Source organism: Rana temporaria, assembly GCF_905171775.1.
Source record: "Rana temporaria chromosome 2 unlocalized genomic scaffold, aRanTem1.1 chr2aa, whole genome shotgun sequence".
Taxonomy (NCBI): Eukaryota; Metazoa; Chordata; class Amphibia; order Anura; family Ranidae; genus Rana; species Rana temporaria.
In genome coordinates this window covers 25,001-49,080 of record NW_024404406.1, presented here as the reverse complement: position 1 = coordinate 49,080, position 24,080 = coordinate 25,001, and the positions used below count along the sequence as shown (strand labels likewise).

The following is a 24,080-nucleotide window of genomic DNA, read 5'->3' as shown; positions in this document are numbered from 1 at the left end:
CCTCCCTCTGCTGGGACCCGGCGGCTTCATATGAGATGTCAGGCGATGGGAAGATGAGTGATTGCCGAGCGCCGCGTTCCACCGAGCGTCGGGAATTGTGTTTATTGTAAGAGAAGGACGTTCTGGTGACACGGAGAGAGAGAGAGATTGTGCCGTACCCCGCGGCGTCCCAATACCGAGTGAGGAGAACTTCAACGTTCCCCCCCCCCCCCCCGAGTCTCACAGGAAAAAAGGGGGGGGGGGCGGCGCAACCGTCACCGAACTTCGGTCAGCGGAGGACCGCCAGCTCTCAGCCTCTGCCGTGTCCGAGGATCACCTGTATACCGGACGATCGTGTGGGAAGAATGTTCCTTACATTGGTGATCAGTGGGAAGAATGTTCCTTACATTGGTGATCAGTGAGAAGAATGTCCCTTACATTGGTGATCAGTGAGAAGAATGTCCCTTACATTGGTGATCAGTGGGAAGAATGTCCCTTACATTGGTGATCAGTGAGAAGAATGTTCCTTACATTGGTGATCAGTGAGAAGAATGCCCCTTACATTGGTGATCAGTGAGAAGAATGTCCCTTACATTGGTGATCAGTGAGAAGAATGCCCCTTACATTGGTGATCAGTGAGAAGAATGTCCCTTACATTGGTGATCAGTGGGAAGAATGTTCCTTACATTGGTGATCAGTGGGAAGAATGTCCCTTACATTGGTGATCGGTGAGAAGAATGACCCTTACATTGGTGATCAGTGAGAAGAATGTTCCTTACATTGGTGATCAGTGAGAAGAATGTCCCTTACATTGGTGATCAGTGGGAAGAATGTTCCTTACATTGGTGATCAGTGAGAAGAATGTCCCTTACATTGGTGATCAGTGGGAAGAATGTCCCTTACATTGGTGATCAGTGAGAAGAATGTCCCTTACATTGGTGATCAGTGAGAAGAATGTTCCTTACATTGGTGATCAGTGAGAAGAATGCCCTTACATTGGTGATCAGTGAGAAGAATGTCCCTTACATTGGTGATCAGTGAGAAGAATGCCCCTTACATTGGTGATCAGTGAGAAGAATGTCCCTTACATTGGTGATCGGTGAGAAGAATGTCCCTTACATTGGTGATCATCAGTGGGAAGAATGTCCCTTACATTGGTGATCAGTGGGAAGAATGTCCCTTACATTGGTGATCATCAGTGGGAAGAATGTCCCTTACATTGGTGATCAGTGGGAAGAATGTTCCTTACATTGGTGATCGGTGGGAAGAATGTCCCTTACATTGGTGATCAGTGAGAAGAATGTCCCTTACATTGGTGATCAGTGAGAAGAATGTCCCTTACATTGGTGATCAGTGAGAAGAATGTCCCTTACATTGGTGATCAGTGGGAAGAATGCTCCTTACATTGGTGATCAGTGAGAAGAATGTCCCTTACATTGGTGATCAGTGAGAAGAATGTCCCTTACATTGGTGATCAGTGAGAAGAATGTTCCTTACATTGGTGATCAGTGGGAAGAATGTTCCTTACATTGGTGATCAGTGAGAAGAATGTCCCTTACATTGGTGATCAGTGGGAAGAATGTCATTTACATTGGTGATCAGTGGGAAGAATGTCCCTTACATTGGTGATCAGTGGGAAGAATGTCCCTTACATTGGTGATCAGTGAGAAGAATGTTCCTTACATTGGTGATCAGTGGGAAGAATGTTCCTTACATTGGTGATCAGTGGGAAGAATGTCCCTTACATTGGTGATCAGTGAGAAGAATGTCCCCTTACATTGGTGATCAGTGGGAAGAATGTTCCTTACATTGGTTATCAGTGGGAAGAATGTCCCTTACATTGGTGATCAGTGGGAAGAATGTCCCTTACATTGGTGATCAGTGAGAAGAATGTCCCTTACATTGGTGATCAGTGAGAAGAATGTCCCTTACATTGGTGATCAGTGAGAAGAATGTCCCTTACATTGGTGATCAGTGAGAAGAATGTCCCTTACATTGGTGATCAGTGGGAAGAATGTCCCTTACATTGGTGATCAGTGAGAAGAATGTCCCTTACATTGGTGATCAGTGGGAAGAATGTCCCTTACATTGGTGATCAGTGAGAAGAATGTCCCTTACATTGGTGATCAGTGGGAAGAATGTCCCTTACATTGGTGATCAGTGGGAAGAATGCTCCTTACATTGGTGATCAGTGGGAAGAATGTCCCTTACATTGGTGATCAGTGAGAAGAATGTCCCTTACATTGGTGATCAGTGGGAAGAATGTCATTTACATTGGTGATCAGTGAGAAGAATGTTCCTTACATTGGTGATCAGTGAGAAGAATGTCCCTTACATTGGTGATCAGTGAGAAGAATGTCCCTTACATTGGTGATCAGTGGGAAGAATGTCCCTTACATTGGTGATCAGTGGGAAGAATGTTCCTTACATTGGTGATCAGTGGGAAGAATGTCCCTTACATTGGTGATCAGTGGGAAGAATGTTCCTTACATTGGTGATCAGTGAGAAGAATGTTCCTTACATTGGTGATCAGTGGGAAGAATGTTCCTTACATTGGTGATCAGTGAGAAGAATGTCCCTTACATTGGTGATCAGTGGGAAGAATGTCCCTTACATTGGTGATCAGTGGGAAGAATGTTCCTTACATTGGTGATCAGTGGGAAGAATGTTCCTTACATTGGTGATCAGTGAAAAGAATGTCCCTTACATTGGTGATTTTCTTTGCAGGCGAACCCTGGAGACAATGGGTCTGTAGTAGAGGACCTCCAAATAGAAGAAGGCCTCTTACCAGGTACCTGATTTAGAGGCTAAACTGGTCCAACCCAGGAGACCAGCTGTAGAAGTAACTACCTGTTTCAGGTTAAAAGACGTTATCCCTGGAGACAATGGGTCTTCGGTAGGAGAGGGCCTCCAAATAAGAGAAGGCCTCTTACCAGGCATCTGATGAAGGGGCTAAACCAGTCCAACCCAGCTGTAGAATAAACCATCTGTTCCAGGGTAGAAGACATCATCCCTGGAGACAATGGTTGTTCAGTAGGAGAACTCCCAATCCTTCTCAGTTGGGAGGGCACAGCAGTGCCAAGATGGAGTCCTACAAAGTCCAACCTAGGAGACCCGTTGTAGAAGGATACAATGGGTCTTCAGTAGGACAAAGTCTCCAAATGGAAGAAGGCCTCTTAGCAGGAACCTGATTAGGGGGTAAACCAGCCCAACCCTGTAGACCAGCAGTAGAAGGAACCACCTATTCTAGGGTAGAAGACATCATCTCTGGAGACAATGGTTCTTCAGTAGTAGAGGACCTCCAAATAGAAGGCCTCTTACCAGGTAACCTGATTTAGAGGCTAAATCGGTCCAACCCAGGAGGACAACTGTAGAAGTAACTACCTGTTCCAGGTTAAAAGGCATTATCCCTGGGGACAATGGTTCTTCAGTAGGAGAAAGTCTCCAAATAGGATGTTGTTGTAACCAACAGCGGGGTCCCAAACTCATAGCGATACTAAGAGCCCCGTACACACGATCGGACTTTCCATCTGAAAAACCTTGGATGGTTTTTCCCGATAGAATTCCGCTCAAGCTTGGCTTGCATACACACGGTAACACAAAAGTTCTCGGAACTTTCGACCGTCGAGAACGTGGTGACGTACAACACTACAACAAAGCCGAGAAAATTAAGTTCAATGCTTCCGAGCATGCATCAAATTGTTTCCGAGCATGCGTCCGAATTGCATACAGACGACCTGAATTTTTCGGAATTTTGCTGGCGGAGTTTCCGACCATGTGTACGCGGCATTAGTCGCCACTTCCAGGGGGTGCTAGCCACTGCCTTCCCAGCCCTTAGACAGACCACTGGGCCCCTCAGAACCTTCCACACCAGGTAAATACTCCCAACCACCATCTTACCCAGTGGGTGCTGAATTCTGTTTTTTTCCCACGGGGGGAAAGTCCATAAGGACCCCCATCATATCAGCAGGGATACTTTACAGCCAGCACTCCTGCCAAAAAGGTCAGAATGACATTGTAGCGTCCCAACTGGACAAGAACAGATAATACGGTTAATCTTAGCCAAAAGTCCGAGAACTTCCCCGATAAAACCAACAGAAATCCACAGGTCTATTGTTACATTTTCTTCTATCCATTATGGGCAGTGGTGAAATCCAAAAGTCGAGAACGACGACGCACAACCCTTACGTTATTGTGGCCGACGAGGCCTTGACCACAGATACTTGGCAATAACAGGCTGGTTAGGACTCCTGAGACTGCACGAAAAAAGCCTGGGAGCCAAAGACCCACCACAAAGCCAATTCCATAACCCCAAATCTATTCTTCAGCATGTCTGGCATCATTCTTCACCGGACATACAGTTTTCTTAAAGCTGAACTCTGCAAAAGCAGATCGAAATTCGCATAACAGACCGCCCTGGGGCACTGGGTCCCAGGGGGACTCTGCTCATGGTATGTTCCCATTCACTTCAAAAAGTAATTTTATTTTAATGGTTTGATTGAAAAGTGGAACCTCTTAATATTTAAGGTTGAGAACTTGCCATTGGTTGTGTGGTGGCTCCCAGTCAGTGGCCCTCAGGTCAGAATGACATTGTAGCGTCCCAACTGGACAAGAACAGATAATACGGTTAATCTTAGCCAAACGTCCGAGAACTTCCCCCGATAAAACCAACAGAAATCCACAGATCTATTGTTACATTTTCTTCTATTCCTTATGGGCAGTGGTGAAATCCAAAAGTCGAGAACGACGACGCAAAACCGTACGTTATTGTGGCTGATGAGGCCTTGACCACAGATACTTGGCAATAACAGGCTGGTTAGGACTCCTGAGACTGCACTAAACAAGCCTGGGAGCCAAAGACCCACCACAAAGCCAATTCCATAACCCCAAATCTATTCTTCAGCATGTCTGGCATCATTCTTCACCGGACATACAGTTTTCTTAAAGCTGAACTCTGCAAAAGCAGATCGAAATTCGCTCACCAGACCGCCCTGGGGTAAGGGGAGTTCCAGCCTTTTAGTGTTTATTAAATATCAGCAGAACCTACAAAAAGTGTAGCTGCTGAATTTTAATAAACAGACACTTACCTGGCAGCTTTCGGCTTCACGGCCGGGAACTCACTGCGCATGCGCGAGTCGCAATGCGCTCTATGAATGGACAGGCGATCTCCCGGGACCGGTCACGTGTCCCTGGAGATCGCCTAAAGGGAGGGGCCTGGGCGGAAGGAGGAAGTGAGACAGGAAGTCCCACTCCTACCGAAGCCCCTACTCCCCCCCCCCCCAAAAAAAATTACATGCCAAATGTGAGGAATGGGAGAGCCCGCAAACCACCACTGGTGGCAGGAGAGTTCACGGCACTGCCGCAGTCTTGGGCTCCCCGGAGGAGTAAACTGGACGTGTCCCTGCTGGCCCGGGCCCCATACAGGAGGACCGGTGGTACCCTCTTATCTATGACCCTGACTGCCAGATTTAGGTCATTAGGGGGACTCCTGGCATTGGGAGACCTATGTTCCCCAATACTGAACCACCAAGAACACTGGATGGGCCCCTGCTGGCCTGGGCCCCATACAGGAGGACCGGTGGTACCCTCTTATCCATGGCCCTGGTGGCCAGATTTAGGTCATTAGGGGACACCTGGCATTGGGAGACCTTCGATCCCCAATACTGAACCAACCAAGAAAACTGCTCGGGCCCCATACAGGAGGACCGGTGGTACCCTCTTATCCATGACCCTGATGGCCAGATTTAGGTCAATAGGGGACACCTGGCATTGGGAGACCTTCGATCCCCAATACTGAACCACCAAGAAAACTGGACGGGCCCCATAAAGGAGGACCTGTGATACCCTTTATCCATGACCCTGATGGCCAGATTTAGGTCACTAGGGGACACCTGACATTGGAAGACCTTCGATCTCCAATACTGAACCACCAAGTAAACTGGACGGGCCGCATAAAGGAGGACCTGGGGTACCCTCTACCCATGACCCTGATGGCCAGATTTAGGTCATTAGAGGACACCCGACATTGGGAGACCTTCGATCTCCAATACTAAACCACCAAGAAAACTGGACGGCCCCTGCTGGCCTGGGCCCCATACAGGAGGACCGGTGGTACCCTCTTATCCATGATCCTGATGGCCAGATTTAGGTCATTAGGAGACACCTGGCATTGGGAGACCTTCGATCCCCAATACTGAACCACCAAGAAAACTGCTCGGGCCCCTGCTGGCCCGGGCCCCATACAGGAGGACCGGTGGTACCCTCTTATCCATGACCCATTAGCCAGATTTAGGTCATTAGGGGACACCTGGCATTGGGAGACCTTCGATCCCCAATACTGAACCACCAAGAAAACTGGACAGCCCATGCTGGCCCGGGCCCCATACAGGAGGACCGATGGTACCCTCTTATCCATGACCCTGATTGCCAGATTTAGGTCATTAGGGGGACACCTGGCATTGGGAGACCTTCGATTCCCCAATACTGAACCACCAAGAAAACTGGACGGGCCCCATAAAGGAGGACCGGTGGTACCTTCTTATCCATGACCCTGATGGCCAGATTTAGGTCATTAGGGGACACCTGACATTGGAAGACCTTCGATCTCCAATACTGAACCACCAAGAAAACTGGTTGTGCCCCTGCTGGCCTGGGCCCCATACAGGAGGACTGGTGGTACCCTCTTATCCATGACACCGATGGCCAGATTTAGGTCATTAGGGGACACCTGACATTGGGAGACCTTCCATCCCCAATACTGAACCACCAAGAAAACTGCTCGGGCCCCTGCTGGCCCGGGCCCCATACAGGAGGACCGTGGTACCCTCTTATCCATGGCCCTGATGGCCAGATTTAGGTCATTAGGGGACACCTGGCATTGGGAGACCTTCGATCCCCAATACTGAACCACCAAGAAAACTGGACGGGCCCCATAAAGGAGGACCTGTGATACCCTTTATCCATGACCCTGATGGCCAGATTTAGGTCACTAGGGGACACCTGACATTGGAAGACCTTCGATCTCCAATACTGAACCACCAAGAAAACTGGACGGGCCGCATAAAGGAGGACCTGGGGTACCCTCTACCCATGACCCTGATGGCCAGATTTAGGTAATTAGAGGACACCTGACATTGGGAGACCTTCGATCTCCAATACTGAACCACCAAGAAAACTGGACGGCCCCTGCTGGCCTGGGCCCCATACAGGAGGACCGGTGGTACCCTCTTATCCATGATCCTGATGGCCAGATTTAGGTCATTAGGAGACACCTGGCATTGGGAGACCTTCGATCCCCAATACTGAACCACCAAGAAAACTGCTCGGGCCCCTGCTGGCCCGGGCCCCATACAGGAGGACCGGTGGTACCCTCTTATCCATGACCCATTAGCCAGATTTAGGTCATTAGGGGACACCTGGCATTGGGAGACCTTCGATCCCCAATACTGAACCACCAAGAAAACTGGACAGCCCCTGCTGGACCGGGCCCCATACAGGAGGACCGATGGTACCCTCTTATCCATGACCCTGATTGCCAGATTTAGGTCATTAGGGGGACACCTGGCATTGGGAGACCTTCGATTCCCCAATACTGAACCACCAAGAAAACTGGACGGGCCCCATAAAGGAGGACCGGTGGTACCTTCTTATCCATGACCCTGATGGCCAGATTTAGGTCATTAGGGGACACCTGACATTGGAAGACCTTCGATCTCCAATACTGAACCACCAAGAAAACTGGTTGTGCCCCTGCTGGCCTGGGCCCCATACAGGAGGACTGGTGGTACCCTCTTATCCATGACACCGATGGCCAGATTTAGGTCATTAGGGGACACCTGACATTGGGAGACCTTCCATCCCCAATACTGAACCACCAAGAAAACTGCTCGGGCCCCTGCTGGCCCGGGCCCCATACAGGAGGACCGTGGTACCCTCTTATCCATGGCCATGATGGCCAGATTTAGGTCATTAGGGGACACCTGGCATTGGGAGACCTTCGATCCCCAATACTGAACCACCAAGAAAACTGGACGGGCCCCATAAAGGAGGACCTGTGATACCCTTTATCCATGACCCTGATGGCCAGATTTAGGTCACTAGGGGACACCTGACATTGGAAGACCTTCGATCTCCAATACTGAACCACCAAGAAAACTGGACGGGCCGCATAAAGGAGGACCTGGGGTACCCTCTACCCATGACCCTGATGGCCAGATTTAGGTAATTAGAGGACACCTGACATTGGGAGACCTTCGATCTCCAATACTGAACCACCAAGAAAACTGGACGGCCCCTGCTGGCCTGGGCCCCATACAGGAGGACCGGGGGTACCCTCTTATCCATGACCCTGATGGCCAGATTTAGGTCATTAGGGGACACCTGACATTGGAAGACCTTCGATCCCCAATACTGAACCACCAAGAAAACTGCTCGGGCCTCTGCTGGCCCGGGCCCCATACAGGAGGGCCGGTGGTACCCCCTTATCCATGGCCCTGATGGCCAGATTTAGGTCATTAGGGGACACCTGACATTGGGAGACCTTCGATCTCCATTACTGAACCACCAAGAAAACTGCTCGGGCCCCTGCTGGCCCGGGCCCCATACAGGAGGACCGGTGGTACCCTCTTATCCATGACCCTGATGGCCAGATTTAGGTCATTAGGGGACACCTGACATTGGAAGACCTTCGATCCCCAATACTGAACCACCAAGAAAACTGCTCGGGCCTCTGCTGGCCCGGGCCCCATACAGGAGGGCCGGTGGTACCCCCTTATCCATGGCCCTGATGGCCAGATTTAGGTCATTAGGGGACACCTGACATTGGAAGACCTTCGATCCCCAATACTGAACCACCAAGAAAACTGCTCGGGCCTCTGCTGGCCCGGGCCCCATACAGGAGGGCCGGTGGTACCCCCTTATCCATGGCCCTGATGGCCAGATTTAGGTCATTAGGGGACACCTGACATTGGGAGACCTTCGATCTCCATTACTGAACCACCAAGAAAACTGCTCGGGCCCCTGCTGGCCCGGGCCCCATACAGGAGGACCGGTGGTACCCTCTTATCCATGACCCATTAGCCAGATTTAGGTCATTAGGGGACACCTGGCATTGGGAGACCTTCGATCCCCAATACTGAACCACCAAGAAAACTGGACAGCCCCTGCTGGCCCGGGCCCCATACAGGAGGACCGATGGTACCCTCTTATCCATGACCCTGATTGCCAGATTTAGGTCATTAGGGGGACACCTGGCATTGGGAGACCTTCGATTCCCCAATACTGAACCACCAAGAAAACTGGACGGGCCCCATAAAGGAGGACCGGTGGTACCTTCTTATCCATGACCCTGATGGCCAGATTTAGGTCATTAGGGGACACCTGACATTGGAAGACCTTCGATCTCCAATACTGAACCACCAAGAAAACTGGTTGTGCCCCTGCTGGCCTGGGCCCCATACAGGAGGACTGGTGGTACCCTCTTATCCATGACACCGATGGCCAGATTTAGGTCATTAGGGGACACCTGACATTGGGAGACCTTCCATCCCCAATACTGAACCACCAAGAAAACTGCTCGGGCCCCTGCTGGCCCGGGCCCCATACAGGAGGACCGTGGTACCCTCTTATCCATGACCCTGATGGCCAGATTTAGGTCATTAGGGGGACACCTGGCATTGGGAGACCTTTGATCCCCGATACTGAACCACCAAGAAAACAGCTCGGGCCCCATACAGGAGGACCGGTGGTACCCTCTTATCTATGTCCCTGATGGCCAGATTTAGGTCATTAGGGGACACCTGGCATTGGAAGACCTTCGATTCCCCAATACTGAACCACCAAGAAAACTGGACGGGTCCCTGCTGGCCCGGGCCCCATTATCCATGACCCTGATGGTCAGATTCAGGTCATTAGGAGACACCTGGCATTGGGAGACCTTTGATCCCCAATATTGAACCACCAAGAAAACTGGACGGGCTGCATAAAGGAGGACATGTGGTACCCTCTATCCATGACCCTGATGGCCAGATTTAGGTCACTAGTGGACACCTGGCATTGGGAGACCTTCGATCTCCAATACTGAACCACCAAGAAAACTGGTTGTGCCCCTGCTGGCCTGGGCCCCATACAGGAGGACTGGTGGTACCCTCTTATCCATGACACCGATGGCCAGATTTAGGTCATTAGGGGACACCTGACATTGGGAGACCTTCCATCCCCAATACTGAACCACCAAGAAAACTGCTCGGGCCCCTGCTGGCCCGGGCCCCTGCTGGCCCGGGCCCCATACAGGAGGACCGTGGTACCCTCTTATCCATGGCCCTGATGGCCAGATTTAGGTCATTAGGGGACACCTGGCATTGGGAGACCTTCGATCCCCAATACTGAACCACCAAGAAAACTGGACGGGCCCCATAAAGGAGGACCTGTGATACCCTTTATCCATGACCCTGATGGCCAGATTTAGGTCACTAGGGGACACCTGACATTGGAAGACCTTCGATCTCCAATACTGAACCACCAAGAAAACTGGACGGGCCGCATAAAGGAGGACCTGGGGTACCCTCTACCCATGACCCTGATGGCCAGATTTAGGTAATTAGAGGACACCTGACATTGGGAGACCTTCGATCTCCAATACTGAACCACCAAGAAAACTGGACGGCCCCTGCTGGCCTGGGCCCCATACAGGAGGACCGGTGGTACCCTCTTATCCATGACCCTGATGGCCAGATTTAGGTCATTAGGGGACACCTGACATTGGAAGACCTTCGATCCCCAATACTGAACCACCAAGAAAACTGCTCGGGCCTCTGCTGGCCCGGGCCCCATACAGGAGGGCCGGTGGTACCCCCTTATCCATGGCCCTGATGGCCAGATTTAGGTCATTAGGGGACACCTGACATTGGAAGACCTTCGATCTCCAATACTGAACCACCAAGAAAACTGCTCGGGCCCCTGCTGGCCCGGGCCCCATACAGAAGGACCGTGGTACCCTCTTATCCATGACTCTGATGGCCAGATTTAGGTCATTAGGGGACACCTGGCATTGGGAGACCTTCGATCTCCAATACTGAACCACCAAGAAAACTGCTCGGGCCCCATACAGAAGGACCGGTGGTACCCTCTTATCCATGACCCTGATGGCCAGATTTAGGTCATTAGGGGACACCTGGCATTGGGAGACCTTCGATCCCCAATACTGAACTGGGCGCGGTATGGCGTTGAAGCTTCCCCTGTCTCCCACACCCCCGCAGGAGAAGCCTCCTCCCCCGGGTCACCGGCGGTACACGCGGAGGGAAAGACGCGACGAATGTAAATGTTTTGAGGGTTGTCAGCCCCGGCGTGTCGGTGAAATGTATGAGCCGCCTCGGCTTTAAATACTCCCGTCTATTCATTCTCGTCTGTGATTAAAATGAGCCATAAATTGCCGGGGAGTCCCAGAAGAGCGCGGATACAGAATTGCCGGCTGCCAGCGTCCCGTCCCCCCCAGCTGGCTGTTCATCACGCGCCCCTCTCACCGCCCGCCGCGGCGTTATAAGCAGATTCATCTCCCGCGCAGAGAGAAATACGGCCAGCGCCGCATACAAACAGGTCGCCGATCGGCGGCAGCTTGTTGTTTTATACAGCAGGAGGGTACAGGGAGGTGTCCGGGCTACAGAGGGGGAGGGGGGGGCGAGGAGGTCACCAGAGGGTCAAACCCAGCGACCGCCGGTCCTCAGAAGTCCCTATTACAGTGTATTGTCACCTGGTGATACACACTGGACTATAGAAAACCTCCCCCTCCCCTCATAACAGAGGACAGGGGTTCTGGTGATCTCACCAGTGACACCACTTCCTGTCCCCAGGACAGAACTATAAAACACCTTCCCCCTCCCCTCAATAATATAGAGGACATGGGTTCCGGTGATCCTGTCAGTGACACTTCCTGTCCCTTAAGACAGAACTACAGAACACCTCCCCACCATAACACGGAGGACAAGGGTTCTGGTGATCCTGTCAGCGACACACTTCCTGTCCCTAGGAGAGAACTACAGAACACCCCCCCATCCCCTCCATAACGTAGGGGACAGGGGTCTCACCAGTGAAAGACTTACTGTCCCTAGGACAGAACTACAGAACACCACCCCTCCATAACAAAGGACACAAGTTCTGGTGATCCCGCCAGTGACACACTTCTTGTCCCTAGGACAGAACTATAGACCACCTTCCCCTCCCCTCAATAATATAGAGGACACGGGTTCCGGTGATCCCGTCAGTGACACTTCCTGTCCCTTAAGACAGAACTACAGAACACCTCCCCACCATAACACAGAGGACAAGGGTTCTGGTGATCCCGTCAGTGATACACTTCCTGTCCCCAGGGCAGAACTACAGAACACCTCCCCTCCCCTCCATAACGTAGGGGACAAGGGTCCTGGTGATCTCACCAGTGAAAGACTTACTGTCCCTTAAGACAGAACTACAGAACACCTCCCCACCATAACACAGAGGACAAGGGTTCTGGTGATCCTGCCAGTGACACACTTCTTGTCCCTAGGACAGAACTATAGAACACCCCCCCTCAATAATATAGAGGACACAGGTTCTGGTGATCCCGTGACACTTCCTGTCCACTAAGACATAACTACAGAACACCTCCCCACCATAACACAGAGGACAAGGGTTCTTGTGATCCCGTCAGTGACACACTTCCTGTTCCCAGGGCAGAACTACAGAACACCTCCCCTCCATAACATAGGAGACAAGGGTCCTGGTGATCTCACCAGTGAAAGACTTACTGTCCCTTAAGACAGAACTACAGAACACCTCCCCACCATAACACAGGGGACAAGGGTTCTGGTGATCCTGTCAGCGACACACTTCTTGTCCCCAGGACAGAACTACAGAACACCTCCCCCATAACAGAGAACACAAGTTCTGGTGATCTCACCAGTGACACACTTCTTGACCCTAGGACAGAACTATAGAACACCCCCCCCCCTCAATAATATAGAGGACATGGGTTCTGGTGATCCTGTCAGTGACACTTCCGGTCCTTAGGACAGAACTACAGAACACCTCCCCCCATAACAGAGAACACGAGCTCTGGTGATCCCGCCAGCGACACACTTTCTTACTTAGGGTGACAACGCTCATTGTACTGTATCTAGAATAGAACTATAAAACACCCCCCACCCCTTCACCTAATCTCCATAATATAAAGGGGAGGGGTTCTTGTGATCCTGCCAGTAACAATAACTATCCTAGGCTGCATATCTAATGAGCAGCTTTGTCACCTTAGTTCAGAACTAGAGAACACCTCCATCGCCAGTCTCTTGTCACATGATTCTTTGAGAAGTGCACACTGCTGCCCCTCCCCCCTCTCTGTGGGCCCCTCTCCCTCTCTGTGGGCCCCTCCCCCCTCTCTGTGGGCCCCTCCCCCCTCTCTGCTGTGGGCCCCTCCCCCCTCTCTGTGGGCCCCTCCCCCTCTCTCTCCTGCCATCACATACACACAGGTCACTCACCTTGGACTCCCATCCCTTCAACATCTTCTTCAGCTCCCCCTCCTGGGCGTAGTCCAGGGGCTTGTGGCCCATGTCATTTACCTGTGTGGGGTTGGCACCTGAGAGGGCGAGAGAGACCAGAGGGGGCGGGATTAGATGGAAGTTATCACATCCGACATTAAAAGGTCAACTCCGCCCCCCAAAAAAATAACTCTCAACACTTAAATGTATTCTTGGATAATCATTAATAACATTAATCCACTTCTCGTCACTTCCTGGAAGGACAGGAAGTTATGGGAAATCTCTCTAGCCGGGACACAGACAACCCCGTCGAGATTTCTTATTTTTTTTTAGGTGTCCCCACTAAGATTTCCATTCACTTCCTATCCCGGGGACACAACAGGAAGTGAGAGGTGTTCCCTGCCACTTCCTGCAAGGACAGGAAGTCATGAGAAATCTCTCCAGCTGGGACACACCAAGTTTTTTTTTTTTGTCCCCACTGGTATTTTTTCTTCACTTCCTGTCCCCGGGGACACCACAGGAAGTGAGAGGAATCCCAATCTTAGTTGTCACCATAGCAGGTGACCCCTTTCAGAAGATTTTCCCTCTTTTTTTTTTTTGTTTTTTAGGCTTTTGTTGCGTCCCCCATTAAAACAGTTTTCCTTTTACTTCCTGCAAAGACAGGAAGTTATGGGAAATCTCTCTCTAGCCGGGACACAGGCAAACCCGCCAAGTTTTCTTTTTTTTGTCCCCACTGAGATTTTTCTTTACTTCCTGTCCCGGGGACACAACAGGAAGTGAGAGGTGTTCCCCGACACTTCCTGCAAGGACAGGAAGTCATGAGAAATCTCTCTAGCTGGGGGACACACAAACCTCTGTCAGGGTTTTTAACTTTCCTCACACTGCATACTTCTCTTTACTTCCTGTCCTGTGAACACAACAGGAAGTGAGAGGCATCCCAATCTTAGTTGTCACCATAGCAGGTGACCCCTTTCAGAAGATTTCCCCTTCTTTTTAGGCTTTTGTTGCGTCCCCTATTAAAACAGTTTTCCTTTTACTTCCTGCAAAAACAGGAAGTTATGGGAAATCTCTCTCTAGCCGGGACACAGACAAACCCGCCAAGTTTTCTTTTTATTTGTCCCCACCGAGATTTTTCTTCACTTCCTGTCCCTAGGACACAACAGGAAGTGAGAAGAATGTCGATTCCTGGAAGGACAGGAAGATATGAAAAAATCTCTCTAGCCGGGACACAGACAACCCTGTCAAGATTTATTTTTATTTAGCTTTCTCTTCACTTCCTGTCACAGGGATACACAACAGGAAGTGAGAGGTGTTTCCTGCCACTTCCTGCAAGGACAGAAAGTCAGGAGAAATCTCTCCAGCTGGGGGACACACAAACCTCTGTCAGGGTTTTTAACTTTCCTCACATTGCATACTTCTCTTTACTTCCTGTCCTGGGAACACACCAGGAAGTGAGAGGAATCCCAATCTTAGTTGTCACCATAGCATGTGACCCCTTTCAGAAGATTTCCCCTCTTTTTTTTTTTAGGCTTTTGTTGCGTCCCCTATTAAAACAGTTTTCCTTTTACTTCCTGCAAAGACAGGAAGTTATGGGAAATCTCTCTCTAGCCGGGACACAGACAAAGCTGCCAAGTTTTCTTTTTTTTTGTCCCCACTGAGATTTTTCTTCACTTTCTGTCCCATGGACACAGCAGGAAGTGAGAAGAATGTCAATCCAAGTTGTCGCCACAGCAGGTGACCCCATTGGAAGACCCCCCCCCCCTTTTTTCAGGTTTTTATTGCATTCCCTATTAGAAGTGTTTCCCGTTACTTCCTGGAAGGACAGGAAGATATAAAAAAAATCTCTCTACCTGGGACACAGACAACCGTCAAGATTTATTTTTATTTAGCTTTCTCTTCACTTCCTGTCGCAGGGATACAACAGGAAGTGTGAGGTGTTTCCTGCCACTTCCTGCAAGGACAGGAAGCCATGAGAAATCTCTCTAGCTGGGGGACACACAGACCTCTGTCAGGGTTTTTATCTTTCCTCACACTGCATACTTCTCTTTACTTCCTGTCCTGGGAACACACCAGGAAGTGAGAGGAATACCAATCTTAGTTGTCACCACAGCAGGTGACCCCTTTCAGAAGATTTTCCCTCTTTTTTTATAGGCTTTTGTTGCGTCCCCTATAAAACAGTTTTCCTTTTACTTCCTGCAAAGACAGGAAGTTATGGGAAATCTCTCTCTAGCCGGGACACAGGCAAAGCTGCCAAGTTTTCTTTTTTTTTTTGTCCCCACTGAGATTTTTCTTCACTTCCTGTCCCAAGTGAGAATGTCAATTCTAGTTGTCACCATAGCAGGTGACCCCATTGGAAGTCCCCCCCCCTTTTCTTTTTTCAGGTTTTTATTGAATTCCCTATTAGAGGTATTTCCCGTCACTTCCTGGAAGGACAGGAAGATATAAAAACTCTCTCTAGCCGGGACACAGATAAACCTGTCAAAATGTTATATATATTTTTTTTGTAGGTGTCCCCACTGAGATTTCAATTCACTTCCTATCCCGGGGATACAACAGGAAGTGAGAGGTGTTCCCTGACACTTCCTGCAAGGATAGGAAGTCATGAGAAATCTCTCCAGCTGGGACACACACAAACACACCAAGTTTTATTTTTTTCCTGTCCCTACTGAGATTTTTCTTCACTTCCCGTCTCTGGGACACAACAGGAAGTGAGAAGAATGCCAATCTTAGTCCCCTATTTGAGGTGTTTCCCGTCACTTCCTGGAAGGACAGGAAGATATGAAAAATCTCTCCCTCTCCAGGACACAGACAAACCCGCCAAGTTCTCTTTTTTTTCCCCCACTGAGATTTTTCTTCACTTCCTTTCCTTAGGACACAACAGGAAGTGAGAAGAATGTCAATTCCTGGAAGGACAGGAATATATGAAAAAAATCTCTCTAGCCGGGACACAGATAAACCTGTCAAAATGTTATATATATTTTTTTTTGTAGGTGTCCCCACTGAGATTTCAATTCACTTCCTATCCCGGGGATACAACAGGAAGTGAGAGGTGTCCCCTGACACTTCCTGCAAGGATAGGAAGTCATGAGAAATCTCTCCAGCTGGGACACACACAAACACACTAAGTTTTATTTTTTTCCTGTCCCTACTGAGATTTTTCTTCACTTCCTGTCTCTGGGACACAACAGGAAGTGAGAAGAATGCCAATCTTAGTTGTCACCATAGCAGGTGACCCCATTGGAAGATCCCCCCCCCCTTTTTTTCAGGTTTTTATTGCATCCCCTATTTTAGGGTGTTTCCCGTCACTTCCTGGAAGGACAGGAAGATATGAAAAAAATCTCTCTCTAGCCGGGACACAGACAACCCTGTCAAGATTTATTTTTATTTAGCTTTCTCTTTACTTCCTGTCGCAGGGATACAACAGGAAGTGAGAGGTGTTCCCTGACACTTCCTGCAAGGATAGGAAGTCAGGAGAAATCTCTCTAGCTGGGGGACACACAAACCTCCCCACTGGTGTCCCCACTGAGATGTCAATTCACTTCCTATCCCCGGGATACAACAGGAAGTGAGAGGTGTTCCCTGACACTTCCTGCAAGGATAGGAAGTCATGAGAAATCTCTCCATCTGGGGGACAGGAAGTGAGAAGAATGTCAATCCTAGTTGTCACCACAGCAGGTGACCCCGTTAGAAGACTCCCCCCCTTTTTTTTTCAGGTTTTTATTGCATCTCCTATTAGAGGTGTTTCCTGTCACTTCCTGCAAGGACAGGAAGTCATAGGAAATCTCTCTAGCCGGGACACACAAAAACACATCTGTAGCAGAGTGAGGAAGGGTTAGAACCGCCCTGGTGACCACCTATCCTCCATTTCTTATATGGGTGTCACGGGGACAGGAAGTGAGAAGAATGTCAATCCAAGTTGTCACCACAGCAGGTGACCCCATTGTAAGATTCCCCCCCCCCTTTTTTCAGGTTTTTATTGCATTCCCTATTAGAGGTGTTTCCCGTCACTTCCTGGAAGGACAGGAAGATATGAAAAAATCTCTCTAGCCGGGACACAGACAACCCTGTCAAGATTTATTTTTATTTAGCTTTCTCTTCACTTCCTGTCGCAGGGATACAACAGGAAGTGAGAGGTGTTCCCTGACACTTCCTGCAAGGATAGGAAGTCATGAGAAATCTCTCCATCTGGTGGACAGGAAGTGAGAAGAATGTCAATCCTAGTTGTCACCACAGCAGGTGACCCCGTTAGAAGACTCCCCCCCTTTTTTTCAGGTTTTTATTGCATTCCCTATTAGAGATGTTTCCCCGTCACTTCCTGCAAGGACAGGAAGTCATAGGAAATCTCTCTAGCCGGGACACAGAAAAAAACATCTGTAGCGGAGTGAGGAAGGGTTAGAACCATCCAGGTGACCACCTATCCTCCATTTTTTATATGCGTGTCACGGAGACAGGAAGTGAGGGGAATCCTCCCCAGCGGGGTCACAAAGAAAAAAAAGAGAACCCGTCATATAAATGTATCTCTTCTGGACTTTAGCTTTGAACATTTTGTGCGACGGCTTCAACGCCCCGGAGCCCCATCCGGCCAGCGCGGGGTTAAGGAGCGGCTCCCCCCCCCCCCCCCCCCGGCCTTGTGTGGCACATAAAGTGGACAGGAAATAAAGCCATTGATTGCGGAGCTCTGCCGCCCCCGACCCCGGCCCGGCCCCCGGCTGACAAGACTGATAGTTTAGCAGGGGCCGCGCGCGTGTTAACTTCTCCCCGGCCGCGGCCCGATGACAGCCTAGGGGCCCGGTGATCTGTCCTCTCCTCGCCGAGAGCCGCTGCTCTTCATCCAGGATCAATCGATCGCCGAGCTCCAATATTAGCTTAATCCCCCTGTTAATGGCAGCGCCGACGTGACTAATTGCAGCAATAATTGATAGAACCTGACCGCTGAGGGCTGATCGATTCCCCGAGTCGGAGGAGCAATCAGATATTACACCTTCATAAATAAAAACGTGTCAGCGCAAAGGGAGGAGAGCGGCGGCTGAGCTGTGTTCTATGCTACGTGCCCCGAGGCGACCTTTCCCACCCTCCAGAAACAATCGCTCCTGTAGGGGGGGGGTATGGACATGTCACTGCATTCACTGGGGGGGGGTCAGTAGACTGTAATACAGATGCGGTGCAACCAAAACGTGTCAGTGCAGAAGGGGAGCGGCGCCCACCCTCTGACAATACGCTGTCGGGGGGGGGGGTGATCTTTTCTGACCCTCCAGAAACAATCGTTCCCGTAGAGGGGGGGGTGATATGGACATGATGGAGGTGCTGATGTTTACATCACTGCCATTAGTGGCGGTTGGTAAGCTGTAAACCAGATGCGGTGCAACCAAAACGTGTCAGTGCAGAAGGGAAGCGGCGGCCACCCTCGGAGAATACGCTGCCGGGGGGGGGGATCTTTTCTGACCCTCCAGAAACAATCGCTCCCGTAGAAGGGGGGGGTGATATGGACATGGAGGTGCTGATGTTTACATCACTGCCATTAATGGGAGTTGGTAGGCTGTAAACCAGATGCGGTGCAACCAAAACGTGTCAGTGCAGAAGGGGAGCGGTCATGCTACATGGCCCAAGGAGACCTTTCCGACCTTCCAGAAATAATCGCTCCTGTGGAGGGGGGGGGGGGGGGGGGGAGGTGATATGGACATCGTGGGGCTCATGTTAACACCACTGGCACTGATGGCGGTTAGTATTCTGTAAACCAGATGCGGTGCAACCAAAACGTGTCAGTGCGGAAAGGGAGCGGTGGCTGAGCTTTTTACATGCTATTTGACCTTCCAGAAACCATCACTACTGTGGAAAGGGGGGGGGGATTTGGACGTGTCGCTGTTTTTTGCATTGACGGGGGTCAGTAGACAGCCTACACAGATGTGGTGCAACCCAAACGTGTCAGTGCAGCAGAGGAGCGGTGGCCACTCTCTCTAATCACGTGACCAGGGGTGACCTTTTTGACCCCCCTGGAAACAATCGCTCCTGTGGAAGGGGGGTGATATGGACATGGTGGTGCTGATGTTTACATCACTGGCATTAATGGGGGTTAGTAGGCTGTGAACCAGATGTGGTGCAACCAAACGTGTCAGGGCAGCAGAGGAAAGGCGCCTGAGTTTCTTTCATGCTACATGGTACAAGGTGACCTTTCTGACCTTCCAGAAACAATCGCTCCTGTGGAAGGGGGGTGATATGGACATGGTGGTGCTGATGTTTACATCACTGGCATTAATGGGGGTTAGTAGGCTGTGAACCAGATGTGGTGCAACCAAACGTGTCAGGGCAGAAGGGGAGTGGCGCCTGAGTTTCTTCCATGCTACATGCCCCATGGCGACATTTCCGACCTTCCAGACACAAATCGCTCCTGTTGGGGTTGTCGGGAAGAGGCCCTTGGGGATACGGTGCTTTGGGGTGGGGAAGCAGAACCCTCCCCAGCCAAAAGCACCGCCCCTCCCCATGTTGAGGGCATGCTTGGCTAAGGGTCTGGTATGGATTCTGGGGGGGGACCCCACAACATTTTATTTTTTACATTTTGGTATTGCCAGCAATTTAATGTAATTTCATGATCTTTTCTTTAGAAATGTCAGTCAGTTTTGCTGCAGCAGGTTCTATACATGGTACAGATGCGCCTCTTTACAGGGAGACCAGAGGGGGGACCCAGGGGGAGACCAAGGGGGAGACCAAAGGGGGGACCCAGGGGGAGACCAAAGGGGGGACCCAGGTGGAGGCCAAGGGGGGACCCCCCCCCCCCCCCCCCGGCCCTATATTTGAAGGAATTTTTATTTAAAAATTGCCCTGGACTGTCCACTATTAATCACTAGCGATCAACGATCCTTCACTGCACAACGGAGGCAATGGAGTGTGTAGCAGCATTTAGTCTCTCAAATGATCGCATTAACGCTTTCAATGTGTGAGATCGATTGCTATTCCATGTCTTCAGCGATTTTCCAGCATGATGGTAAGGCTGGCTGCGCTACGACCAGGAGATTAAGGCTGGGAGCGCCGCGACCAGGAGACTCAGGCCGGGTACACACGAGAGGATTTATCCGCGGAAACGGTCCGCCAAAAAAAATCGCTGATCGCCGCCATTAGTAGTAAAAAAAAAAAAAAAAATTAATTAAAATGCCATAAAACTATCCCCTATTTTGTAAAAGCTATAAATTTTGCGCAAACCAACCGATAAACGCTTATTGCGATTTTTATTTACCAAAAAAAGGTAGAAGAATACGTATCGGCCTAAACTGAGGAAAAAAACGTTTTTTATATATTTTTGGGGGATATTTATTATAGCAAAAAGTAAAAAATATTGCATTTTCTTTTCAAAATTGTCGCTGTATTTTTGTTTATAGCGCAAAAAAATAAAAACCGCAGAGGTGATCCAATACCACCAAAAGAAAGCTCTATTTGTGTGGGGGAAAAAGACGCCAATTTTGTTTGGGAGCCACGTCGCACGACCACGCAATTGTCAGTTAAAGCGACGCAGTGTCGAATCGCAAAAACTGTCCGGGGTCCTTTAGCTGCCTAAAGGTCCGGGGCTTAAGTGGTTAATGGCTGTGTGTTGAGTTATTTTGAGGGGACGGCAAATTCACACCGTTATACAAGCTGTACACTCACTACACAACATTGACTGACGTGAATGTACAGCGTTAGCTGGATTCAGGTAGGGTTACGCCGACATATCATTAGATACGCCGTTGTAACTCTGAATTTACGCCGTCGCAAATTTAAGCGTATTCTGGAAACCAGATACGCTTAAATTAGGCTAAGATACGAGCGGCGTAAGTCTCCTGCGCCGTCGTATCTTAGGGTGCAATATTTAGGCTGGCCGCTAGGTGGCGCTTCCGTTGCATCCGGCGTAGAATGTGTAAATCACTAGATACGCCGATTCACGAACGTACGCGCGCCCGTCGCAGTAAAGATACGCCGTTTCCGTAAGAGGTACGCTGCGTAAAGATAAAAGCTGCCCCCTAGGCGGCCAAGTCAATGTTAAGTATGGCCGTTGTTCCCGCGTCGAAATTTGAAAATGTTATGTCGTTTGCGTAAGTCGTCCGTGAATGGGGCTGGACGTAAATTTACGTTCACATCGAAACCAATACGTCCTTGCGGCGTACTTTGGAGCAATGCACACTGAGATATGTACACGGACGGCGCATGCGCCGTTCGTAAAAAAAACGTCAATCACGTCGGGTCACCACCCATTTACATAAAACACGCCCCCCTCATCCTCATTTGAATTAGGCCGGCCCCATTTACGCTACGCCGCCGCAACTTAGGAGGCAAGCGCTTTGTGAATACAGCACTTGCCTCTCTGACTCACGACGGCGTAGCGTAAATGCCGTACGCTACGCCTGCCTAACGTTGCGCCCGCCTACGTGAATCTGGCTATGTATATGTAAAGTGCTGCGTCAACTGACCGCGCTATACAAGCACCTGAAATAAATAATAAATAAAAAAAAATCATTGTAGCAAAGCGTCATTTCTTCAGTCACATGAAAAGATTAGGGTTGTCCCGATACCGAGTATTTGCGGGAGTACTTGTACTCCCCCAAATACCCCCGATACCAATCCCGAGCAAGGGGGAGTGTCTATAAGCGGCGCAGCGGGGAATACTACAGCTATTCAAATGAAAGCTGTGATGTTCCCCGCACGCTGTTTAACCCATGCGGCGGCGGCATCTAGGTATGGGGGGACATGGCTGCATATAGGGGGGACATGGCTGGATATAGGGGGGACATGGCTGCATATAGGGGGGACATGGCTGCATATAGGGGGGACATGGCTGCATATAGGGGGGACATGGCTGCATATAGGGGGGGACATGGCTGCATATAGGGGGGATATGACTGCATATAGGGGGGACATGACTGCATATAGGGGGGACATGACTGCATATAGGGGGACATGACTGCATATAGGGGGGACATGGCTGGATTTATGGGGGACATGGCTGCATATAGGGGGGACATGGCTGAATATAGGGGGGACATGGCTGGATTTAGGGGGGACATGGCTGGATTTAGGGGGGACATGGCTGGATTTAGGGGGGACATGGCTGCATATAGGGGGGACATGGCTGGATTTATGGGGGGACATGGCTGGATTTATGGGGGACATGGCTGCATATATGGGGGGACATGGCTGGATTTATGGGGGGACATGGCTGGATTTATGGGGGGACATGGCTGCATATAGGGGGGACATGGCTGCATATAGGGGGGACATGGCTGCATATGTGGAGGGACATGGCTGCATATGTGGGGGCACATGGCTGGATATGTGGGGGGACATGGCTGCATATATGGGGGGGACATGGCTGCATATGTGAGGGGGACATGGCTGCATTTGTGGGGGGACATGGCTGCATTTGGGGGACACATTTAAAAAAAAGTATCGGTATTCGGTATCGGCGAGTACATAAAAAAAAGTATCGGTACTTGTACTCGGTCCTAAAAAAAGTGGTATCGGGACAACCCTAAAAAAGATAGAATCAAATATTGCCCCAAAAAAATGTGAGGGGTGTACTTACTTTTGAGAGATACTGTAGTACCAGTTAGTCCCAATGTAGTTGAATTATTATTATTTTTATTTATAAACTGATCTCTGCGATCTGGTTGTAACGTGTGGGTCGGTGGTCAGCTACGCTCCGTCACATTTTGTCCGCCGTCGCCCCCGTGACCCCCCCCCCCCCCCCCCCCCCGGCCCCGGCCGAAGACAAAAGCCTCCTTTGATAGGGCAAAGGCTCAGCGGGTTCCTCTGAAAAGATCAGACTGCCTTTTGTCCCCGTGCCGAAGGGGCTACAACCTTAAGACCCCTTAATAGACTGGGCAATTTGTCACCACCCACAGTGCGGGCGAGGAAGGAGAAGAGATGGGGGGGGGGGGGTTGGCACCTGGTCCGCACCCCGGGCTGTACACGTTTCCCCTTCCCCGCGCCGATCATTAGCCGCCCTGCCTTATAATATTTGATAAATGTCGCTGCGGCCTGAGCGGCGCAGCTGCGGGAAGGTCACTCATTGGGGAAATATGTTTCTGTCTCGGCTATTGGGAAAAAAAAAAAAGTTTACGGCGGTGACAGCGCCACATTACTCAAATTTTATTAACTCCGTGCGCTTAACAATTTGTCTTCGGAGTTCTCGTGGCTTCTAGGGCCGCTGTCAATAGGATCGGCTTAGGCCCCGGCGTCACAGGTCTCCCGTATCCTTGGGCGCCGTGGATTATGAGAGCCTGGCGGGGTTATCCGGGAGTTAAGTGTCTTCTGTAGAGGGGGGGGCGGGGAGGAATTTCACAGATATTACAGCCCATAATAAAAAGCATCACTGAAAGCCTTTAGTTAAAAAAGAAAATATATGAATTAATTGTAAAAAAGAAGGAGCAGCGCTAACCGGCCGCTGAAAAATGTTTTAGCGCAAGCGGACGAGAGGCGAACGCCTGGGTGCTGAAAGTTACAGCAGTTGATAGGCGGGTTCTTATCAAAAGTATTGTATGGGCGGGGCTATGGCTGGACTGAGCTGCACTGTGTGTAATGGCTGGTTGGCATCTGAAGCCCACAGAAGTAAAAGATGCCGTTAGGCTTGCT

The 24,080-nt window shown here is 50.2% G+C and overlaps 1 protein-coding gene across 1 annotated transcript in view; it reads right to left on the bottom strand.

Annotated features, from left to right (window-relative positions):
• CLPB (caseinolytic mitochondrial matrix peptidase chaperone subunit B) overlaps window positions 1–24,080 on the bottom strand; it is a gene marked incomplete at its 5' end in the record, with an annotated part of 119,828 nt that overhangs the window by 80,218 nt on the left and 15,530 nt on the right. Inside the window, one exon of the mRNA XM_040334040.1 lies at window positions 13,485–13,582. Coding sequence (XP_040189974.1) covers window positions 13,485–13,582 — 98 coding nt within the window. The remainder of the gene's footprint in view (window positions 1–13,484; window positions 13,583–24,080) is intronic.